The 22,320-nt window shown below is 43.5% G+C and overlaps 1 protein-coding gene across 2 annotated transcripts in view; it reads right to left on the bottom strand.

Annotated features, from left to right (window-relative positions):
- Positions 1 to 771: 771 nt before the first annotated feature.
- The window catches only part of LBHD2 (LBH domain containing 2), a 56,281-nt gene continuing 34,732 nt past the window's right edge, over positions 772 to 22,320 (bottom strand). For both annotated transcript variants that reach the window (XM_063118082.1, XM_063118083.1), the window contains exons 2-5: positions 21,046 to 21,150; positions 8,330 to 8,417; positions 3,200 to 3,395; positions 772 to 2,233 (exon numbers count right to left, since the gene is read on the bottom strand). In XM_063118082.1, the coding sequence (XP_062974152.1) occupies positions 2,163 to 2,233; positions 3,200 to 3,395; positions 8,330 to 8,416 (354 nt within the window). In that variant the 5' untranslated portion in view covers position 8,417; positions 21,046 to 21,150 and the 3' untranslated portion in view covers positions 772 to 2,162. The remainder of the gene's footprint in view (positions 2,234 to 3,199; positions 3,396 to 8,329; positions 8,418 to 21,045; positions 21,151 to 22,320) is intronic.

The raw sequence follows: 22,320 nt of genomic DNA, 5'->3' as shown, positions 1-22,320 counted from the left end.
TTACTGCTGTGGTGAAGAGGGAATTTCACCAGGTGCTGCATGCAAACAAATGACATTTCCTGAAATTCCCTTTTCAATGAAATTGTTAAAGACGCAGGAGCCCTGTCCTCCTTTCCATATGGTCACCCTAAGTTTCTGCCAGTTGAATTTCAAACTCCAGCTCCTGACCTGGGTTGGTGGACATTTACTGCAGGTCAGGATTTGGGTACAGCTGCCCCTTAGTGTAGGGATATATCAATTTTTAAGCAAGCATGGACATTTTGAATAAGAAAGCAACTATTTAAAATTCCTACAGATCACCTTAACTGTTGTGCAAGCAGATAAAGGCCCGATTCTCACGTTATTATTATTTTTATTTATATAGTGCCATCAATTTATATTTATCCCCTTCTTCCCATTTTTTGTGGGATGAACTTTTCTTCAGAATATGACCCCACCACCATCACCACCACCAAAGTGTTCTTTGGCATTTTGACAGGTCCTGGAGCACTTTAGTATTTCCATGGGTTTCCAGATACTAGACCAATGGAATTATATCTAGATGAAAAAGATTATTTGTGCCAAAATAATGAGGGAAAGTCACCTTGTGACATCAGAATGAACACATGAACCAGGTGGATACTTCCACTGTTGAAGCATATGTCATACAAAACTCTATTGCAGCCTTCCTCAACCTGGGGCGCTCCAGATGTGTTGGACTACAACTCCCAGAATGCCCCAGCCAGCTCTGCTGGCTGGGGCATTCTGGGAGATGCAGTCCAACACATCTGGAGCGCCCCAGGTTGAGGAAGGCTGCTCTATTGGCTTTATACCAGTTGAACTGCCATGGCTTTCCCCAGTGAATCCTGTGAATTGTAGTCTGGTGAGACCACTGACAGTGATGTGTCCTCACTCACAAAACTATACAAAACTCCAGGATTCCTTGCAGAGAGGCAATGACCACTGTGCCAGTTTAAACCTATAATGTAGATAAGGCCATTGAGCATTTTGTGGCTCTATTTACCACATCTGCTTGTGCCTCAAATATCTACAACCCCTACATAAAAAACCTTGGTAGGCTAAATAGTCAAAATAAGACATTATGGTGTGAGGGGCAATATTAATTAAGTAAAAGATGCACCCCGTATCTGTTCCAGACAGGCCCTTTCTGCCCAATCTTCAAAGCCAAAACTATATGTAAAAAAAAATCGGCAGGATCCATAAAAATAGCAACAATATTTCTTATTAACAACTCAGAGCAAATTCAGCCTTGATGTAAAGAGCAGAAATCTCCCTGCCCCACCCACCCGCTGCCTTTTTTGAGACAGCGGCCAGTTATAACAGGGTGGAATTTGGAACACAGATCATGTACACAAATATAAGCAATGCCCAGCCAATCAAAGTTACACAGAACTGTCTCAATTCACAAACACTGATGAATAGCTATTTTCATCCAAGAAATGCACGTCAATAAAGAGCTCTTCAAACTTTGGCCCATTGTCTTTAAAATACACACTGAGTATTAATAAAAGGCTGGTTTCATTTGAATTTGCACACAAAAAAGAAGAGAGAGGGCTAAGGGCTAAATATAGTTCTACACCACTAAAAGGCAGTCCTAAATTTCCATATAGCCTTGATTCAAAAGTTAAACTCGTGTCTCTATACAAAAAAAGGTACAAAGTCAGATGGTGACATTATATTACATCTATTATCCATAATATCACAGTGCTAGTTTTTAAATGGCTAAAACAAGAGAGGTTGAATAGATTTAAGGTGTACGATAGCAAAGCTAACCCTTTGTATTGCTACCAAAAAGGTAGCCTTACCTTTAATAAGGCAGTTCCATTTAAAAGTGCTAATTGTAACTAATTGAGTGTGTTCTTGTCTAGTCTCTGCGTGCACTAATTTATTTCCTTTGTGGCTTTCGTAATAGGAACTGGAATGTATTTCCTAATGTGCTCCGTTTTCCCCCAGAGGAAATTTAAACGGTATGAATCCCAGCCTGTAAAGGTAAACGTTTGAAAGGAACAGTTCTAAAGCCCGTGAATTCCTCGTCATGTTCTAACTTGATAATGCAAATAAAGGGAAAACCTTTCGCGTTTTTAAAATAGATTCGCTTTGACACGTCTTCGGAATGTGCTAGCTTTCTAAAGCTCGAAACTCCGGCCGTCCAACAAAGTTCCTTAGTCGTCGTCTTCAGTTCTGGTTTCGGTGGATGCTGTACTCTCTCCCATATCTTGATGTGGCAGGGCACCTGGAGAGAAACAAGTTGCTGTGCATTTACTTTCATATCAGTACTGGCCCATGACACCTTCTTGCCCAAAACACAACTGCCCTTCCTTTTGCTAGAGCGAATTATTATTATTATTATTATTATTATTATTATTATTATTATTTATTTATTTATTTATTTATATAGCACCATCAATGTACATGATGCTGTACAGAGTAAAACAGTAAATAGCAAGACTCTGCCGCATAGGCTTACATTCTAATAAAATCATAATAAAACAATAAGGAGGGGAAGAGAATGCAAACAGGCACAGGGTAGGGTAAAACTAACAGTATAAAGTCAGAACTAACAGTATAAAGTCAGAACAAAATCAAGTTTTAAAAGCTTTAGGAAAAAGATCTTTCAAAGGTCTTTCAAAGGTCTTTCTGCACCATTCAGACATCCAATCTGGCCTTCAACTATCTGAGGGGTAGGTAACTCCAGATGTTATGGACTACAGCTCCCATCACCTCGAGCCTGCAAGGCTCAGAATTAGGGTACAGGAGTAATCCATATATCTGGAGGTTGCTGGGTTTATGAAGCTGCCATTTTTCAACAAACCATAGTTAAGGTTAACTGCTATTAGGGTTTGGATTACACCATAAGTCATCATCTGATTTTCTTATTATGTCCATATCGGAGGGAGAGGAACATGTGCGCATTGGCAGAGGAAGGCTAGGTTCATTCCCATCACCATGGTTTACTATGGCAGCTAAAGGCTCACTCCTATAACCATGGTGCACTGTGACATCTGAAGGCTCATTTCTATCACCATGGTTTACTGTAACATCTGAAGCTGGCCTTGGTGAAGAGTTGAGGAAGCACCTCTTTGTAATATTCTTTTCAGGGACAGATCACACAACACTGAAGTGGTGCAGGCATATACCCTTGCACTATTTTGAAAAAGTCGCCCCACCCACTGTAGCGGTTAGTTTAAAATATCCATACTTTCAAGATCCATTTGCTGCTGTTGAGCACAGACTCTCTGAGCAGCCAGCGCCTTCTTATCCTCCAACGATTTCAGATCATCTGGTGGCCAACGAAGCTCTCCACTTTCAACATCTCCCGTCTCGGATGGCTCTACCACAATGGATGGCAATCTTTTCGACAACTTAGGATACTTTTCATGTGCATCTGGAAAAGCCTAAGATGATATTTAAATATTTTTATTAATTCCCACAATTTCTCAGTAAAAGTGGTTGCAATTTTTAAAAAGTGTTAAAGCATGAAGTCTGTGTGTCCTCACAGAGAGAGGACTGAGGGCATGCCTACACCAGTCTTTATCCTGGGGATCATCCCTAGATCGTCCCTGTGCATCCACATGATGCACAGGGATCCCAGGAGCAAGGAGGGACGATCCCTCCATTTCCCTGGGATATCTGGGAACACTTTTAACCCGTTTTTTCCCGCAGTCATGGAATGATCCTGAGGGCCGCGGGTGGTATGGGCACCCATCCCAGCTTCTTCCCTCGTCCCCGCGACTAGCAGAGGTCAGCAGAGGGAAGGAGCCAGGACTGGGGGGGAGTCCAGAGACATCTGGGGTGGGTGGGGAGTGGGGTTAGGGTTTTGTTTGTTTTTTAACTTACTTTTTCATGTAGACATGCCCTGAGTTAGGGTTGGGCCTGAGCCTTAAATGTCCTGGTGGCAGTGAAACCAAGTGTGTTGGGGAGAAGGTGAGCCCTCTTGGGAGTGAGAAAGGCCTTAGAGGAGAGGAATTCTCACTAGGATAGGGGCAGGAATGCCACAGATGGCAACTCCCATCAACCTTAAAGGCCAGCATAGCCAATGGTGAGAGATGATGGGAATTGCTGTCCAAAAACAACTGGAGGGCCTCACATTTGCCATTTCTAGACCTATCTATGGCCTTTATGTCCTGCTTTTGGGCTTCATGGAAACATCTGGGCTGATCATTGTTGGAAACACAGATGTGATCCAGCAGCACTCTTCTGCTCTTATGCAATGGCTTCCCTAAGTGTACTTTAAAAGCTAAAACATACCTTTTTCTGAATTAAACTGGGAGAAACCTCACGGTTTCACCCCCCAAAAAAGTTTCTTTTTAAAGGCTCTTTTACGTGGTTTCAAATTTGTGGCTCAAGGGCCTCCTATATATATAAAAAAACACTATGTGGTTACTCTAGCCATGAAGAGAGCCAACTTGTTGTTCAGCTTTATGTTGTGTAGAGAATAGTGTCACACACTCAACTTCTCCAAAATTCTAAGTTGGTTGTTATCATCATCATCATCATCATCATCATCATCATCATCATCATCCTGCCTTTCAGAATGCAAATCCTATCAAGGTGGCTTACATATGACATAAAAATAACAGGATCACCATAAACAAAATTAAACTTAAAAAACAACAACAGGATCCTTCCCTCAGGGCAGTTGTTGGAAGAATGGCCCTGTGCGGGATGGGAAGACCTTGAGGCCTTCTTTGTCTGCCTCTCTCTCCCTCTAACAATTCATGGTAACAGTTTTTCCCTGGCCTGCTGAGAAGCTGTCACTCTGAGGCAAGGTGAGGGGGCCTCCTCAGGTGTCCGAATTTGGGCACCATTAAAGGCAGCAGAGGGAGGGAGGCAGACAGATCTAGCCCACAGGGGGCGCCAATCAACTGGGAAATTCTCAGGCCGAAGCCCCACAGGAGTGAATGTGGACTGCGCAAAAACAGCAACGGGACTGTTCTCGTGCAGCTCCTGTTCCTTTCTGTGAGGCTTCTGCAGGAGAACCTCTTGTGGATTGTGTCCCAAACTGATTAGTGGAAAGGGGGTACTATTTGCATTTTCTGTCCCACACACCAAAATAATCATAAGGCAAGACCAACTTCTTTTTAAAATAAATAAATATTCTGATTGTGTAAAAAGCAGCTTCTTCATGTATAACCAGGAAACTTGAATGCAATGTTTCCTCAGCCATGCAATGGTTGACTAAGTTATTCAGGCATAACCTAGAGGGGTTTGAATTAAATCAGAAGATTTCTTTTCCTAATTTAGATAACAATTTATTACATATGAGGAAGAACACGTATGCTTGAAACAGGTCAGAACATATAGAAATCAGATTTTAAATTTGGAACCATCCTCAAAAGAATAGGAAACCTGGCCCACTATACCCACTGCCTGCTCAGCAAGGCCTGCGGGCTAAGTTGTTGACAACTAGACACGGTTGCTATGGAGGCAACTGAAAGAGTAAAATGGTTTAAAATTCATAGTCAATCTCTGGAAACAAAAGACAACATTTGTGCTGCTAAATCAAGACCTTCATCTTCAGCCTTTTGTGGTCTCCCGGCATTGCTACGCTACAATTTATTCATGCTCTCTTTGGGCCAATGGTAAATTGCTGTGACATGCTGTTATCTATGGCCCATCATCCTGTTGAATAATATTGTGCAATGCAAAAATCCAATATTTAATAACCATCTGTGAAAATGGCTGACAGCCTCAGCCCAAAGCACAGTGTCAACTATTATATTCAGTTGACAAAGATATTTTGCATGGAGCGTGGTTGCTGGAGCCTAACACTGGAAAGCTTTCAATATAACGTCCAACAGATCACTTTTGGCAGAAATAACTCTTCCTTTCAGTAGTGTGTGATTCTCAAGGAAACAATGGAATAAAACACTCTTGTTAGAAAGTACACTGGAAGATGACTGGTGGACTAGTTGTTTTGCATAATATGGTCCCAGAATCAATTTTGAGCATCTCCTATAAGAGGATCTCAAAAAAACAGGACTGCGAATGGCCAAGACCCGGGTAGGTAAAGTTGGAGGCCTTGGCGAGCCACTGACAGGTAGAGCAAACAACCTGTGGTTGTAGGCCTGTGGCTTAATTTCCACCTCCAGTGGGGGAATTCAGACCTCTTGCAAGATTGATTTGCCTCTCTCCTAGCAGTCTGCTGCGCATGGAGGAAGAGGGAGGGGTGATGGACACAGAGATAAAGAGAAGGGGGTGTCAGAAAAAGAGAAAAGCAGTTATCAGAAAGAAGGCAAATGGTTGTCCGAGAGATAGAAAGGGTGTGTGTGTGTGTGTGTGTGTGTGTGTGTGTGTGTGTGTGAGAGAGAGAGAGAGAGAGAGAGAGAGAGAGAGAGAGAGAGAGAGAGAGAGAGAATGTCAACATGACGGCTTATCCTGGGAATTGCCCTGGGATCATTCCTGTGTGTCCACATGACACACAGGGATTCTGGGGCAGGGAGAGATGATCCCTCCCTGCCCCAGGGATAACCAGGACGGCTTTTAACTCGGTTTTTCCCGTGGTCTTGGGAGTGTCCTGAAACCGCGGGAGGTGTGGGCAGCTGTCCCGGTTTCATACCGGCTCCTCGCGAATACATGTGAGGAGCCAGGAACCGGGCATGGGGCATGGAGCTCTTCAGGTGCTCTGTGCCCATCAGGGGTGGGAAGCGTTTCCCCCCCCCTTACCTTGTACTTTTTGCTGGAGCGCACTCTTCTTGTGTGTGTGTTTTAAAAATGGTGGCCGCGACATCCTCCTTCCTCCCAGGACATCGCATGCCACGTGTGGACTGACAGGGAGGATCTCGTGATCCTCCCCTCCTCTCCCCTGGTGTAGATATGCCCAGAGAAAGAGAGGGGGGGGGGCTGTCGAAAAAAGAGGAAAGGAAATGTCACAAAGTCTTCAGAAAAAGAGAAAGAGGTTGTCAGAGAGAGAAAAAGGGGTGTCCAAAAGAGAGAAAAGGGGTTGTCAGAGAGAGAGAAAAGAAGCTAGCTGTTGATGGGCACCATTTCTTACGTTCTTTACCTTTAAACTTGAATTCAACAAAACAGCCCTTCAAATAGAGGCCGATCCTCTGTAAAAGAGGACAGCTTATAAATCTGGCACCCTTCAGATGTTGTGGATTTCCAACTCCCATCTGCTCCAGCCAGGATGACCAATGGGGTGGTACTCTCACTGAGTACCATCAGTGGGAGAAATACATTATGCATTTACAGGAAGGAGGGCTTTCTCGGTGGTGGCCCCCTGACTTTGGAATGCCCTTCTGATGAAAATATGATTGGTGCTATCCTGGCTGCTAAAGCTGCTAAAGCATAGCAAGAGTGACTGAATACAAACAAGGGTAAGGCTCCTGCAGCTTTAACTGTTGTGATGAAGAGGGAATTTCACCAAGTGCTGCATGCATACAAATGACCCCTGCTGAAATTCCCTTTTTTATACAACTGTTAAAGATACAGGAGCCCTGTCCTCCTTTCCATACGGTCACCCTACTGTATTCATAATTTGCTGTCAACCAGAACAGAAAACAATTCCACAGCCGAGGGCTTTTCCAGCCTTGCTATCTGAGGTCCATTACTAGAGACTGGTGTGTGGGCCACAAATGTACAAATCAAGAAGTAAAAAAGCTCCCTGTAGACAATATGGTTGCACTCAGAGAATTAATAGCCCTCAAGGGAAATGCTTTTCCAGATAAATACCTATCAATCAATTCAAAACTGTCAGGGACGATCACTGTAAAATATACAATTAAAAGGCAACCTAGCATGATTGACCGATGCTATGATTGTACTAAATCACCACTTTGTCATGGCGGTCCAAAATAATTGCAGCCATAATGGTCTGCACATCCCAAATGTTATCCATGCAATCCCAAGACCCTGAAGCAGCCTTCCCCAACCTGGTGCCCTTCGGATGTGTTGGAATGCAACTCCCATCATTCTCAGTCAGCATGGTTCACTAGGGATGATGGGAGGTACAGTCCAACACATCTGGAGGGCACCAGGTTGGGGAAGACTGTTTTAAATCTACCACTTGGTTGATGCTAAAACCCAATGCTTGTGCGCATGACGGCTCTACCAGTGCGGTGTTGCATGAAACACTGTTAGCTTTCATCCAAGTCAACAGGAATTTAGCCTCAGGCGTCACAGGAATGGACTATTTTTTTAAAAAAAAAAAGGCTCTCAATCCTTGCAATTCATATAAAAACAAACCTCCGAATGCAGTTTATATATATATATCGCATACCTGTGGTGTGCCACTCTTGTTTGCTCGACGGCAATAAATAGTCCAGACACATACTAAAGAGGTAACGTGACTTGACTGTAGCATCGTATATAAGTGGCCGGCATTTACCTGGCTGGTGGTGCCTCCTTCTTCCTCGGGCTGGCTCAAGGTAAATTCCTCCATCACGGGTTCGCGTGTGTTCATCACCTCTGTCATGCTGCAAAGATTAGACAGCATGCCCATTTATTGGAACGACAGGGATATAGCACAGATCAGATATCCCATAATAACACACTTCATCTACCCTACCCACAGCTCTGTCAGATGCATGTCTGGGCAGTAAGAATCCGTCCGTTATGATGCATCATGTTTGCAGTTCATAAGAGAAAGGACATTATTTCCAGGGAGATTTGAGGTTCTGCCCAATAGAAGAGCCTGAAGCGGCCGTTTTATGGTTGCTCTGGCACTTTTCCTGCTGGCCTCATTATGAGGGAACACCAGTTGCCATCACCTGTCTCCTTCCTCGCTCACTCTGGCACCCTTTCATGAAGTGTTAATGATGTTCAAGAAATGTGGATTCTGTCTGTGCTAACGACAACTGTACATGCCCCATGAAGGCTTAATGTGAGCCAAGCTCATGAGTTTTTCTTTAGTAGTGTGGTTAATAATAACACCAGGAATGCAGAACTTCAGCCCCATGGCTGGCTGGGGAGTACTGGGAGACTTTTTTCTAAGAACGTAAGAGCCATGATGGATCAGACCAAGGGTCCATCTAATCCAGCATTCTGTTCACACAGTGGCCAACCAGCTCTCAGCCAGGAACTCACAAGCAGAACGCAGGTGCAATAGCACCCTCCTGCCCATGTTCCCCAGCAACTGGTGTATATAGGCTTACTGCCTCTGATACTGGAGGTTGCACTTAGCCATCAAGACTAGTAGCCATTGATAGGCTTCTCCAGGAACTTATCCATCCCCCTTTAAGGCTATCCAAATTGGGGGCTATCACTGCGTCTTGTGGTAAAGAATTCCATAATTTAACTATGTGCTGTGTGAAGATGTCCTTCCTTTGATCTGTCCTGAACCGCCCACCAATAAGCGTCATGAGCTGAACCCAGGTTCTAGTATTATGAGGGAGAAAAATGTCTCCCTCTCCACAGTCTCTCTGCATTATGTCTAAACATGCACAGGATTGTGCCCTCAGTGTCATTTGGGGAAATAATGGTTGGTGGGAGAGAGAAAAACACCATGGTTTTCTTGAATTTGGGAGCCTCAAAATGGATTGAAATCCCCCTGCAATAGCTGAATCTAAGGACTCCAGACCCCAGATGGTAAGACAACCAGTCGCCATCACTACTGAGAGCCTTAAAGTGTCCCTCATTCATCACGAAAATAACAGAAGTTTCTGTGTACTCATCTTCAGATCGTTACCAACACCCACGAGTTTCATTTCCCCACCCATCCACCTACACCAACACTTCAGAGCCTCATCAGGCTGGGGTGTCGCGTTTCCCTACCATCGCTTTGCCTCCTGCTTCTGTCCCACAATGGGGACGAACAGCTTCCTCTTCCTTCAGACAGAAGAAAGAGGAAGCGAGCAGTGACCACGTAGCCCATTCAGTGGGCGTTTTCATCGCGCAGTTTATCCTGCACACAGCAGGAAATGGCGGCAAGTATCGTTATAGCCCAAAACACAGATTTTTCCTGAGCTTTTTTTGTGATGGAAAAAAGAGCAGAAGGAGCGGGAGGAATGCTGCATCATCAAAATATCCTGTGAAGAACCGAGAGTGGCCAGTACTAGCAAACATGGCATAAATCTCGTCTGATGATGCTCTAAGACTTCCAAGCAACACTCTGCAATTCTAGTGAAGAAAATAATTTTAATTCCTACGGCAAAATGTTGTTAGTACAAATAATAATTACTGCCATTCCTACTGGGCTTTTCGCTGCACTGACATGCATCCAGTTCATCTCTATGGAATCTGTGGAGAATATCTACAGGGTTGTACATTTCTGCATTTCTCTCTGTGTGGTTTTATATGGAGAATCTAACACCTGGCCCAGACCGCCACTGTTCCTATAAATCCCGATTATCCATCACATGCCCATACCTTCTGCCACCACTATGCTTTCTGCAAGCTAACTAACTTAAGCCTAATCTATACCAAGCAGGATATTATTATTATTATTATTATTATTATTATTAATTTATTTATTTATATAGCACCATCAATGTACATGGTGCTGTACAGAGTAAAACAGTAAATAGCAAGACTCTGCCGCATAGGCTTACAATCTAATAAAATCATAGTAAAACAATAAGGAGGGGAAGAGAATGCAAACAGGCACAGGGTAGGGTAAAACTAACAGTATAAAGTCTGCACAACATCAAGTTTTAAAAGCTTTAGGAAAAAGAAAAGTTTTTAGTTGAGCTTTAAAAGCTGCGATTGAAGTTGTAGTTCTCAAATGTTCTGGAAGAGCGTTCCAGGCGTAAGGGGCAGCAGAAGAAAATGGACGGAGCCGAGCAAGGGAAGTAGAGGCCCTTGGGCAGGCGAGAAACATGGCATCAGAGGAGCGAAGAGCACGAGCGGGGCAATAGTGTAAGATGAGAGAGGAGATTATACTATATTATATTATACTAGGAAAGCGGTCTATAAAAGGCAGGAGCCACACTACTGCTTTATAGTGGTATTGAAGTGCACTGACAACAGTTGGGACCCATTGACACATACCACATGCCACTTTCATAGTGCTATACCCTGCTTGGTGTGGCTCTTGACCCTTATGTACCACTTTCATACCGCTTTCATAGTGTTATATCCTGCTTGGTGTAGCTCTGGCCCTGGTGATATTTGGAACACTACTTTTTGACAGCTTTCTCTTCCAGGAATGTGTCCAATCCCTTTTTAAAAACATCCAAATTGGTGGGCAACACTACAACTTGTGGAAGTGAATTCCATAGTGAAACTATGCGCTGTGTGAAGCAGTTCTTCCTTTTATCTATCCTGAGTCTCCCACCAATCAGCTGCATGGGATGACCCTGGGTTTTAGTACTATGAGACAGAGGCTGAGTTCGCATGACTTGCTAAGCCATGCTGGGTATGTATTTATTTATTTATTTATTACATTTTTATACTACCCAATAGCCGAAGCGCTCTGGGCGGTTCACAAAAATTAAAACCATGAAGAACATAATAAAACAACCAACAATCTAAAAACACAAATACAAAATACAGTATAAAAAGCACAACCAGAATAAAAACACGCAGCAGAATTTGTTATAAGATTAAAATACAGAATTAAAACAGTAAAATTTAAATGTAAATTAAAATTAGTTGTTAAAATACCGAGAGAATAAAAAGGTCTTCAGCTGGCGACGGAAGGAGTACAGTGTAGGCACCAGGCAGACCTCTCTGAGGAGCTCATTCCACAGCCGGGGTGCCACAGCGGAGAAAGCCCTCCTCCTAGTAGCCTCTGGGAGTGACCCACAAAGCATTGGGATTTTTCGGGGGGGCATTCTCCATGAGGGGTTAATTACCCCCATTAAGTCACCTTCATAACCCATGCTCTGCAGAAGGGGTAAAGGGCTCCACAGCAGCTAACTGTATCATGTGTGTAACAAGGACCTGTATGTGTGGGTAACAGGAACCTACCAGAGACATGAATTTAGGGCAGCTGAAAACACCACCACCACTGTGCCCTACTGATCTCTATGGCCATGATCTGCCTAGCAACAGCTGGCATAGCCACTAGTTGCTGGGGAACATGGGCAGTAGTGTGCTGTTGCACCTGTGTCCTGTTTGACGGTTCTTGGTCGCTAGCAGGTTGGCCACTGTGTGAACAGAGTGCTGGACTAGATGGACCCTTGGTCTGATCCAGCAGGGCTCTTCTCATGTTCTTAATGCAATGCTGTCTGAATCAGCTGTTTGCAGGGGGCCCTACCCGTTAAGAAAAAGCTGGTGTAGATATCCCCAGAATTAGAAGGACAAGCAGCTCTGGGTAGAAAAAAGGTGGAAAATGTCACAACAGATGTCTGACTGAATCCACGTCTAGGCTGAAGAAACTAGACCATCCCTAACTACATGCTCACACTGTATGCAGAAGGGTGGGGGGATTTTGTGGCACAAGGGTGGCAGGACGGATTGTACATTATGCCATTCCAGAAAAAGAACAGAGAACCAGATATGTGGCAGAGAACCAGGTTTGTGCTGAAATGGATTAAAATTGCTCTCCAGTTCCACACAGAAAGCCTTACGCAAGGGAACTGGGGAGACGGGCTGAGAATAGATAATGCCGTCCACTGAACCAGTGAGGCTTAAATATCTAGGTATCTCCAGAAAATTGCTGTGCAGAAATAAAATAACTGGGGAAGTGCAGCTGCCCATCCATGCAGCTGAAAGATAACAAATGGTTTTAGGGCACGCTAAGAATTCTTTACGGCTGAATGTCAATCAACAGGAGATTCAAAAGCCCAGACCGCAGAACTGGAGTGGGAGATGTACAGGGGTCAAAGCTACTGTGTTGTAGCAAAAACAACACAGAGGCTTGTGGCACCTTAAAAGACTAACACATTCGCTTTTGTGGACTAGAGTCCACTTCATGAGATGAACAAAGTGTTATTCTGTGCATTAACGGGGGAGGACGGTGTAAACAGCAAGGTCCAAGGGAAATTAATTAAAGTTAATAAAAATTACATTAGTTAGGCTGAAGAAGAGCAAACTATTTATTATTAAGAACATAAGAAATGCCCTGCTGGATCAGACCATAGGTCCATCTAGTCCTGCAATCTGTTCACACAATGGCCAACCAGCTGTCAAACAGGGACCAACAAAGCAGGACATCATGCAACAGCACCCTCCTGCCCATGTTCCCCAGCAACTGGTGCACACGGGCTTACTGCCTCGGATACTGGAGGTAGCACAAAACCATCAGTGCTAGTAGCATTGGTAGTCTTCTCCAGGAATTTATCCAACCCCCTTTCAAAGCCATCCAAATTGGTGGCCATCGCTACATCTTCTGGTAGTAAATTCCATAATGTAACTATGTGCTGTGTGAAGAAGTCCTTCCTTTTATCTGTCCTGAATCTCCCACCAATCAGCTTCATGGATGACCCCAGGTTCTAGTATTTTGAGAGAGGGAGAAAAATGTTTCCACGTTCTCCTCCTCCTCCTCATTATTATTATTATTACTATTACTATTATTCTCTCTTTTCTTGCTTGTGGCGGTTTTTCTAGTCGGTCATGACAGGCTTTGCCAAGTCATCCTGTTTTTTTACTGATTCAGGAATTTCCTGACAATTGAGCATGTTTTAAATATGACTGTTTTCTGGATGTTGGTGTGGATGTATTTTGGTAGGCCCAGTTTCTAAAAGTTTTCTGTAAAAAAAATGTTGATGTGATGCTGCTGACTGATGTGAGTAATGGAATAATTGTAACTTTTTCCTGTTACCATAGTTCTTTAACTTCCATAGCCAGTGGTATATATTTTCTCTCTTTTCCTCTTCCTTTTCTACGGCAGGATCTACACTACTGCTTTAAAGCGCTTTATAACAGTTTTAACAACTGTTGCGGCCCAGGACACACTCCATATACAGTTGTCAAAACTGTTTTAAAGCGCTTTAAAGCAGTAGTGTGGATCTGGCCGTGTCTGGTCAATTGCAAAGATGATGATGATGATGATTTCATTTCATTTCTATACTGCCAAATAGCTTAAGCTCTCTGGGCAGCTTACAGTTCATAAGATAATAAAATACAGCATAAAAATATAAATATACAAAATTTAGACAGCTAAAAATAGTTTCAGTGGAATACTAGACCTGTTCAGATGGCTGGCATGCATGCCCCATCATATGCCATTAAATGCCTAGGAGTAGAGGACAGTTTTAACCTGGCACCGAAAAGATGACAGTGTTGGTTCCAGTTGGGCCTGAGTGGGAACTCAATTCCATAGTTGAGGGCCACTACCGAAATGGCCCTCTCCCTTGTTACCACCCTCCAAGCCTCCCTCGGAGGTCACACTCAGACAGGGGTCCAGATGTTCATCACAGTGTTCAGGTTGGGAGAGGCGTTCCATCATGTATTACGGTCCTGAGCCATGTAGTAGGTGAAGCAGGAGGAAAGACTGAAAGACTAGTATCTATGATACACAATGTGATATACAGGCCGAGGTCAGCTGTAAGATGCTTCCATTATCCCAGGAGGGTGCTGTGCGTGCTGATGTGGCCAGAGCTGTTGACCAACTGGCAAAGTAAAATAAAAAAATAGGGGATTGGGGTGTGTAGAACGCTAAGGAACTGGCAGTTTCTGGCTAGTGTAACCTCCGGGAAATACAGATTGTTGTAACCTGGCATATGTCTTGGTGCAAAAAATAGGCATTGTTTTAAATGGATGCTGCTTGTTTTTATACTGTTGTTTTTATGTCTCTGGTGGTTTTTAAATTTTGTATACTTTTAATGTTTACTGCTTTTAGGTTTTGTGAACCGCCCAGAGAGCTTCGGCTGTGGGGCGGCATATAAATGTAATAAAATAAAATAAAATAAAATAAATTTAATTGCTTCAGGAGCAGGGAAATGTGGCATGCATACCAGGTGCAAGAATGAAAGTGTTGAGTTTCTTTTTAAAAGTTTTTTTTTTTTAATGTGGCTCTCTGTAAATATGAAGTGATGGCCTTCCTGGAAACCCGATTTCCTACTAACAGATGTTCAGGTTGAGCTGTAGCTTCTACGTAGTAACAAGAAGTCACTCCGCACATGCACAGAGGCTGTCTTTTCTTTATCGTCTCTTTAATACGTTCCAGGGCTAAGGGCAAATAGGAACCCTGAGATATTTAAATATGATGTTATTTCTGGAAGCAAGTGTGTGTGTGTGTCGAGCAGTTCTCTGCCTTCAGGGAGTCTACAGAGGAAAACCTGTTTACGGGCTAGCACCACTTGATCTCTTTTGGCTTGAAGGTTGATGCAATCTTGCAGAAATAGCAAGGTGAGGGAGGGGGCAGCACCCCATGTTAAAAAAAGAGCACATGGGAAGCGAGAATGTTGGCAAGGCAGTTAAGCATGAACGTTTTTTCAGGGGAAAGGGAGTTGTTGTTTTTAAAACAAGAGAAACTCAAATCCTCAATACCCTCTCCTCAGTCTAAAGTTGCACAGTCCATTAAGTAACAGTATCATGTGCTATTTGATTTGAATCCACTCAGTATGGCTCTTAAGCACAGAATACAGACTTCAGAGAGAGGCATGGTAACCTAAGAGGACGATCCCATATACTCCTTACACTGATTTCCAGGCCTTTGGTTCCAGGCATTTCCTCCAGAATTAAGATAATTAGGGATTTGAGTGTAAATTAGTTACTATGCTGTCCTGCCTTCACCTGAGATGCCCACCAGGCTACACCTGACAAGACTATCTACGCCACTCGCACTCAGGACTTAATTCAATTCCCCCCTGTGTTGATGAAGCTTGTGAGTGTTTCGCTCCTCCCACTCTCACTCTGCCAGCCAATCCAAGCACTCCCTCGCCACCATCCAATCAGCACTCAGGCATTCACTCCCCCTTCTTTTGTTTCATACTTACCCAACCTGCAAATACAAACTTCCTGGAACTGTATGCATTTTAAAACCTTTGCAATGCGTTATACATGGGGCTGCCTTTGAAAACGGTCCGGAAACTTCAACTGGTGCAAAACAGGGCAGCAAGGTTATTAACAGGGACTGGCCGGCGAGATCACATTACGCCAGTCCTTTTACAACTTCATTGGCTGCCAGTCCAGGTCCGGGCCCAATTCAAAGTGCTGGTATTAACATTTAAAGCCCTAAACGGTTTGGGGCCAGGTTATCTGAAGGAACGCCTCTTCCCATATGTACCTACCCGGACCTTAAGATCATCTACAGGGGGCCTTCTCCGTGAGCCCCTGCCAAAGGAAGTGAGGCAGGTGGCTACTAGGAGGAGGGCTTTCTCCGCTGTGGCACCCCGGTTGTGGAACAAGCTCCCCAGAGAGGTCCGCTTGGCGCCTACACTGTACTGCTTTCGTCGCCAGCTGAAGACCTTTTTATTCACTCAGTATTTTAACACTTAATTTTAACTTAAATTTAAATTTTACTGTTTTAACTCTGTATTTTAATCCTATATCAACTTTGCTGTGTGGTTTTATCCTGGTTGCGCTTTTTATACTGTATTTCGTAATTGTGTTTTAAACTGTTGGGTGTTTTACTGTGGTTTTAATTTTTATGAACCGCCCAGAGAGCTTCGGCTATTGGGCGGTATAAAAATGTAATAAATAAATAAATAAAGACATATCTATTCCAGCATACATAATATAGACAACAATTTCACATATTTACATTTAAGGCATCTGAACATTACAGTAACTTCTACTTTTAATCCATGCACCCAATCTCTTTTGACAATTAATGCTTCCCAATCCATTTAGGCCAGGCATGTTCTCAAAATTACGCTTTAGCCACCCTGAAAGGGCAAAATTAAATGTTCTTGAAATCATGCAGAGATGAGCTATGTGTGATTGTTTTATTTACTCCAGATTAAGCATGTGCAGTCCCAATTCTGATCAGGAGGGGCGCTTTGGCTATGTGTGTGTTAAACTTCCACCCACCTGTATTCATCCTGAAATTTTACACACACGCACACACACACACACACAGTGTTGTTGTAGTTGAAAAAAAAGTAAAATATGCCTCCACTGATGGATGATTATAGGAAAAGTGGGGATTCTGACCTGCATGAGAAGTACTTATTTATTTGTTATATTTATATCCTGCCTTTTCTCCAAGAAGCCCAAGGCAGTGTACATAGAATCATAGAGTTGGAAGGGGCCTATAAGGCCATCAAGTCCAACCCCGCTCAGTGCATGAATCCACCTTAAAGCATACCTGACAGAGGGTTGTCCAGCTGCCTCTTGAATGCCTCTAGTGTGGGAGAGACCACAACTTCCCTAGGTAACTGATTCCATTGTCGTACTGCTCTAACAGTCAGGAAGTGTTTCCTGATGTCCAGCCAGAATCTGGCTTCCTGTAACTTGAGCCCGTTATTCCGTGTCCTGCACTCTGGGATGACTGAGAAGAGATCCTGGCCCTCCTCTGTGTGACACCCTTTTAAGTATTTGAAGAGTATTTGAAAATGGAGAGGATCCTTCTCCTCTCCATTTTATCCTCACAACAACTCTGTGAGTTAGGTTAGGCTGAAATTCAGTGATGGGTTCAAAGTCACCCAGTGAGCTTTATGATTCAGTGGGGATTAGAACCCAGATTTTTCAAGTCCTAATATAACATTCTAACAAGCATGTTGCACTGATTGTGCGTGTGTGCGTTTAATTCAGAAAATTGGATATTCAGAAATCATAATCAAGCAACATAGATTAACTATTGGATTACATCCACATCAAACCCAGTCAAATTGAGATGGTTCATTTATCATCTTGGATGATTAATGTATCACCCAGTCCTTATTTCAAGGTCCAATATTGTGCAAATTTCTCCTTGTCTTGCCACAGATAAGACAAGGAGAATGTTGTTCAGAGATGATTTTCATTTCTTTTAGCATTTTTTTTTTAAATTAAACACTAATTGCTGTTCCCCAATGAAATATTTCCTATTTTCGGTGACATTTCTTTTCAATGGCTCTCCCTTCACTTTACATACAAATATTGCCAATGCTTAATAGTAGCCATAGCAATGGAAGGCAAGGCAATAAATAGTGTTTAACAAAACAAAGGAATCAGTTCTCTTTTTGCAGATGAATTCCTTAACTGCAGCCGTAATGTTCTTCTTCCAGTGAATTTCCAAATGGTTATCCACATGTTTATTTTCCTGAAGAAATGAATGCCTTTTTGTTCAGTGATGCCTTGTTATATTTATGTCCAGCCTTTTCTCCAAGAAGCCCAAGGCAGTGCACATGATCCTGCTCCTCTCCTCGCCCAAAGTCACCCAGTGAGCTTCCTTGGCCGACTGGGGTCTAGAACCCAGTTCTCCCGACTCCTAGTCCAACACGGCAGCCACTACACCACACTGGCTCTCAAACTTGTTTTATTTATGGCATTTGATTGGCCACAATGGGAAACAGTAAGGTGGACTAGATAAACCTTTGGTCTGATCAAGCAAGACTCTTCTTGTATCTCATCCCCAGTTAAATAGGAGCTGGGTCAGGCCAAAGCCTGTCCTGATCCTTTCTCCAACATGTTCCCTCATTAAGGGGGTGAATGTGCAAACCAGGCATGAGGCTCCCAAGTTGTCATTTTGTTTTAAGGCGGTATTGAAGTGCACTGACAACTGTTGGGGCCCATTGACACATACCATATATCGCTTCCATAGTGCTATATCCTGCTTGGTGTAGATTAGGCCCCTATCTGGATTGAACCTGGGACCTTCTGCGTGCAAAGCAAGTGCTCTACCAACTCTACCATTGCCTCATATCTGGATGGCACCAGGTTGGGGGAGGTTGGCTTAGAGTTTATTGAGTGTACTGTCTGCAGGGAATGAGAGTGAAAGAAAGCAGTAAGCATCTTTACCTGTTTCTTTCAAAGTTCTACAGGTTGTTTGGGTACTAAGTGCAAAATCAGCTTCCATTAATTAGCTTTACAGTATTTCCTCCTGATTTTTACCTTGATGCCACTTGTTCTAGATACAAATCGGTGGATTTTTAAATGTAAAATCACAGCTTTATTTTGCTCAATCGACAATTCTGCACAAGCCACACATTGTGGCAACACTGTGAAATGGACTGGGGTGGCGGCCACTGAAGGCACTCCTTATGCAGGGTGCTCTGTATCCAGGGACAACCATACCTATCCTACAGTCACTACACTCCTCAATGAGAAAAGAAAATCTAATTTGGCAATCACCATCATCATCATCATCATCATCATCATCATCATCATCTAAATATTAGGTTGTATATAAACTATGAAGCATGCACATTAGCTAACTACGTGTGGAAAAGCACATTTGCATCAGTCTTGTTGGGTTACCTTGTTTAAATAGGGAAACTTAAGTTTGTTTGAAACTCAGCCTGGATTTCCTGCCTGTTTACCTTGTGTGATGCATTTTCTCCCCTGCCCACGCTGATACACAGGTATTATGGAACAGGAAAGCTGTGTCACTCAGCTGTAGAGAGAGGTCATGAACATTGTCTCCTCTCTCAACTAGGCTGCAGAGATGTGCCTTTTATCTTCTGCATACACATTTGCTTTTCTATACCCTGGGATTGCAGGGTACCCAGGCCATTTATCCGTAAAAACAGATATGTGATTTTTGTCAAAGCAGCTCAAAATCATTGCTACGTAAGGCATTCGTATTATCTGTGATTGTGCATGCTTTTCCCCACTCAAGTGTGCAAACAGCAATACTGATCTAATTGGCTTAATTGTATATCATGTTCCCAATTCAAATGCACCAACAGCAGTAGAAATTAATGCAGACCAGGGGGGAAATCTACACTAGAGTCTGTTTTGTTTGTGAGGCGCTGCTGGGCTGGTGCCTTTTCAAAATGCTGCAGGGCACACACTAAGGAATACCGCACGGTATCAATCGTGTTTATAATGCGATCAAGAGCCATGCACGACTGCATAGTATTGCAATTCTGGGAAAAGTACAAGTTTGAATGGTCACGTGCATTTATCATTTGCGTCTATAGCGCGAGCACATGCCACAAGTCAAAATATAGAGCTGGAATTGTGGGAGAAATGGGAAAGCATTCTGCCATTTCAGTTTGCTTTTCTCTTTTTTTCGAGTCTGCTGACTGCATGCGTACCTTCACTGCTGCACAGGAATGGAGGTTTAAAAATAAAGTGTGTGGTTATTCAATGCAGCAGAGTTCTATAGGTGCACATTAGAAATAGCTTGGGGGGGGGGGCTTGGGAAACCAAGAGCATGCACACTTTCCAGCTGTGAAGAAATGGTTCAAAACTAAATTGTGTGGTTGTTCATAGTTGTGCAGTTTGTCCTGCACACTGAAAAACAGCACACAAAACTTACAGATTTTCTGCCCGCAAATCCCATGAATATCACTGCAAGGAAAGAGCAGGGAATGAAAGGAAGAGGAGAAAGGAACTGTAGATCTTACCATGGGAGTAGGGATGAGGGAGAGTTGCAAAATAGGTTGTACAGGTTTAAAGCCACCCCCACTGGTAAGAGTTACAATTCCGCTACCATGGAACACACATCTTTGCAGCACATGGGAACAGCAGGCACCGAAAGAAACATCATAAAAGCAGTCTGGGGGAAACCAAAATATTGAAATAGTGTCAGGACAACTTTTGGGGAGTATGTTATGTGCCTCGCATGTGAGTTTGATATTACAGTAGCAGATAAATTGCTAGTATAGATTGGCCCCTGAATAACTGTTGCCCATGGCGTGTGCAATGGGCTTCACTGTGTGACGGTTTGCACAATGAAGTCACTGCCTGCCCTTTTGTAATATTTGCAAACCGTCTGCCTTGTTCGGGACACACACCTGCGAGAGAAAGTATGTGGCATTCACTTTGGAACTGGCATTATCACAGATTCTTGTACCATTCATACTGAACTGAGCTGCCAAGTGTTTGCACATTGACACAGATGAACGCATGATGTTGATTCTGCCACCCAATCAGCAGGAGCCCTTTCTTTCCGACAAGAAGCTGGTAGGATTGCAGTTGGAAGCAAATGCTCTCAAAGTGCATCCAGGCACAGCCAATTGGGGGGGGGGGGCACAAAACCCAATCTTGAGATAAGAAAACCACAAGGCAGCTCTTTTGATCTTTCTGAGAAAAACAGGAAAAGGAGATTGAGCGCATGATAACAGCCACAGCATGTGAGCCGGGATAAATAAGGAAAGGAGACGGGGTAATGAATATTACATTTACCTTCTAAGCACATGAATGGATGTCGACTCCAGAAAAACCTATGCTTCCTGCCAATGTTCGCGTTGGGGAGGAAGTGTTGTAAATTGCGTCAAACACACAATGTATCTGAAAAAGACAACATTGGAGTGAATCAGAGGATGTTGTGAAAGTGACAAAGCTGGAAGAAGGATAAATACTATGAATCTGACAGAGAAAGAGAAGGTGGGAGGGCAAGAAGTCCTGCGTTGGAAGTTTCATGGATTTCCAATGCCAAACAGAAAACCTACTGCTGGTTCCACTGCATGGAAAAAGCCGTGAGATTGGCCTAAGAAATTAGCAGGAAAGCTAAGGGCCTAAAGTCACCCGCAGGCAATTAGATTGACTGGCAGGCGATTCTCCTCCCATGACTAGGAAACCTATCATCACCCCATCGCTGCAAAGTCTCATCAGGAGCTATGCTGGGTGACAGGTAGTCTTCTCAACCTGGGTGGTCTACTCTCCATCCTAACATTGAATTCTCATCAGCCCACCTTGGGCTTGAGTGGTTGAGACATATATTTATTTCACTGGATGGTGCACAACAATTCACATCACAACTTCAGTGCTCCAGGGAGCGATCTCCTCCCATATGATCCTGCCGGCCCACTGAGGTCATCTAGAGAGACCCTCTTAATTGTTTTGCCCCATGCGAGGTATGGTTGGAGGGGCCATGGGGCTTTCTCAGTTGCACTACCCAGTGCCCTTGAAACTTGCTAGCCCAGGAGATTCATTTGCCCCCTTCCTTGTTGGTATTCTGTCATCTCCTGAAGACTCCCCCTCCCCACTTTGTCAGACTGTTGCTTTTTCACCTTAAATTTTGCTGACTAGCTCTGGGCTAGTTTGGACATAACACTGAAGTTTAGTGTTACGAGATTGAGCCTCACACTACTTAGACATTCCACACAGATAACAATTTTTATTCTTTTTTGTTCAAAATGCACTTTCCGGTTCCATTCTCCAAGCTAAGTATCATTTCCCACTTTGTCTCTCTACACCCCTTTGTTCCTGCCTGTATCCCAAAATCACTACCCTGGAGACTCACACACAAGGGGCCTTAGCTCAGTACAGAAAGTTCCTCATTCAATCTATTAGCCATAATCTTATCTGGCTAATTAGGGGTATGTAATATAGTGGGACCAGGATACCTGAGAGAGCACCTTCTTCCCTATCAACCTGCCCAGTCACTGAGGTCATTCGAAGGCATGCCCCTGGTGGTTCCACATAGAATCACAGAATCATAGAATAGCAGAGTTGGAA

The sequence above is a fragment of the Elgaria multicarinata genome, chromosome 2 (assembly GCF_023053635.1).
Source record: "Elgaria multicarinata webbii isolate HBS135686 ecotype San Diego chromosome 2, rElgMul1.1.pri, whole genome shotgun sequence".
NCBI classification, from domain to species: Eukaryota; Metazoa; Chordata; class Lepidosauria; order Squamata; family Anguidae; genus Elgaria; species Elgaria multicarinata.
This window is presented reverse-complemented; position numbering and strand designations above follow the sequence as displayed.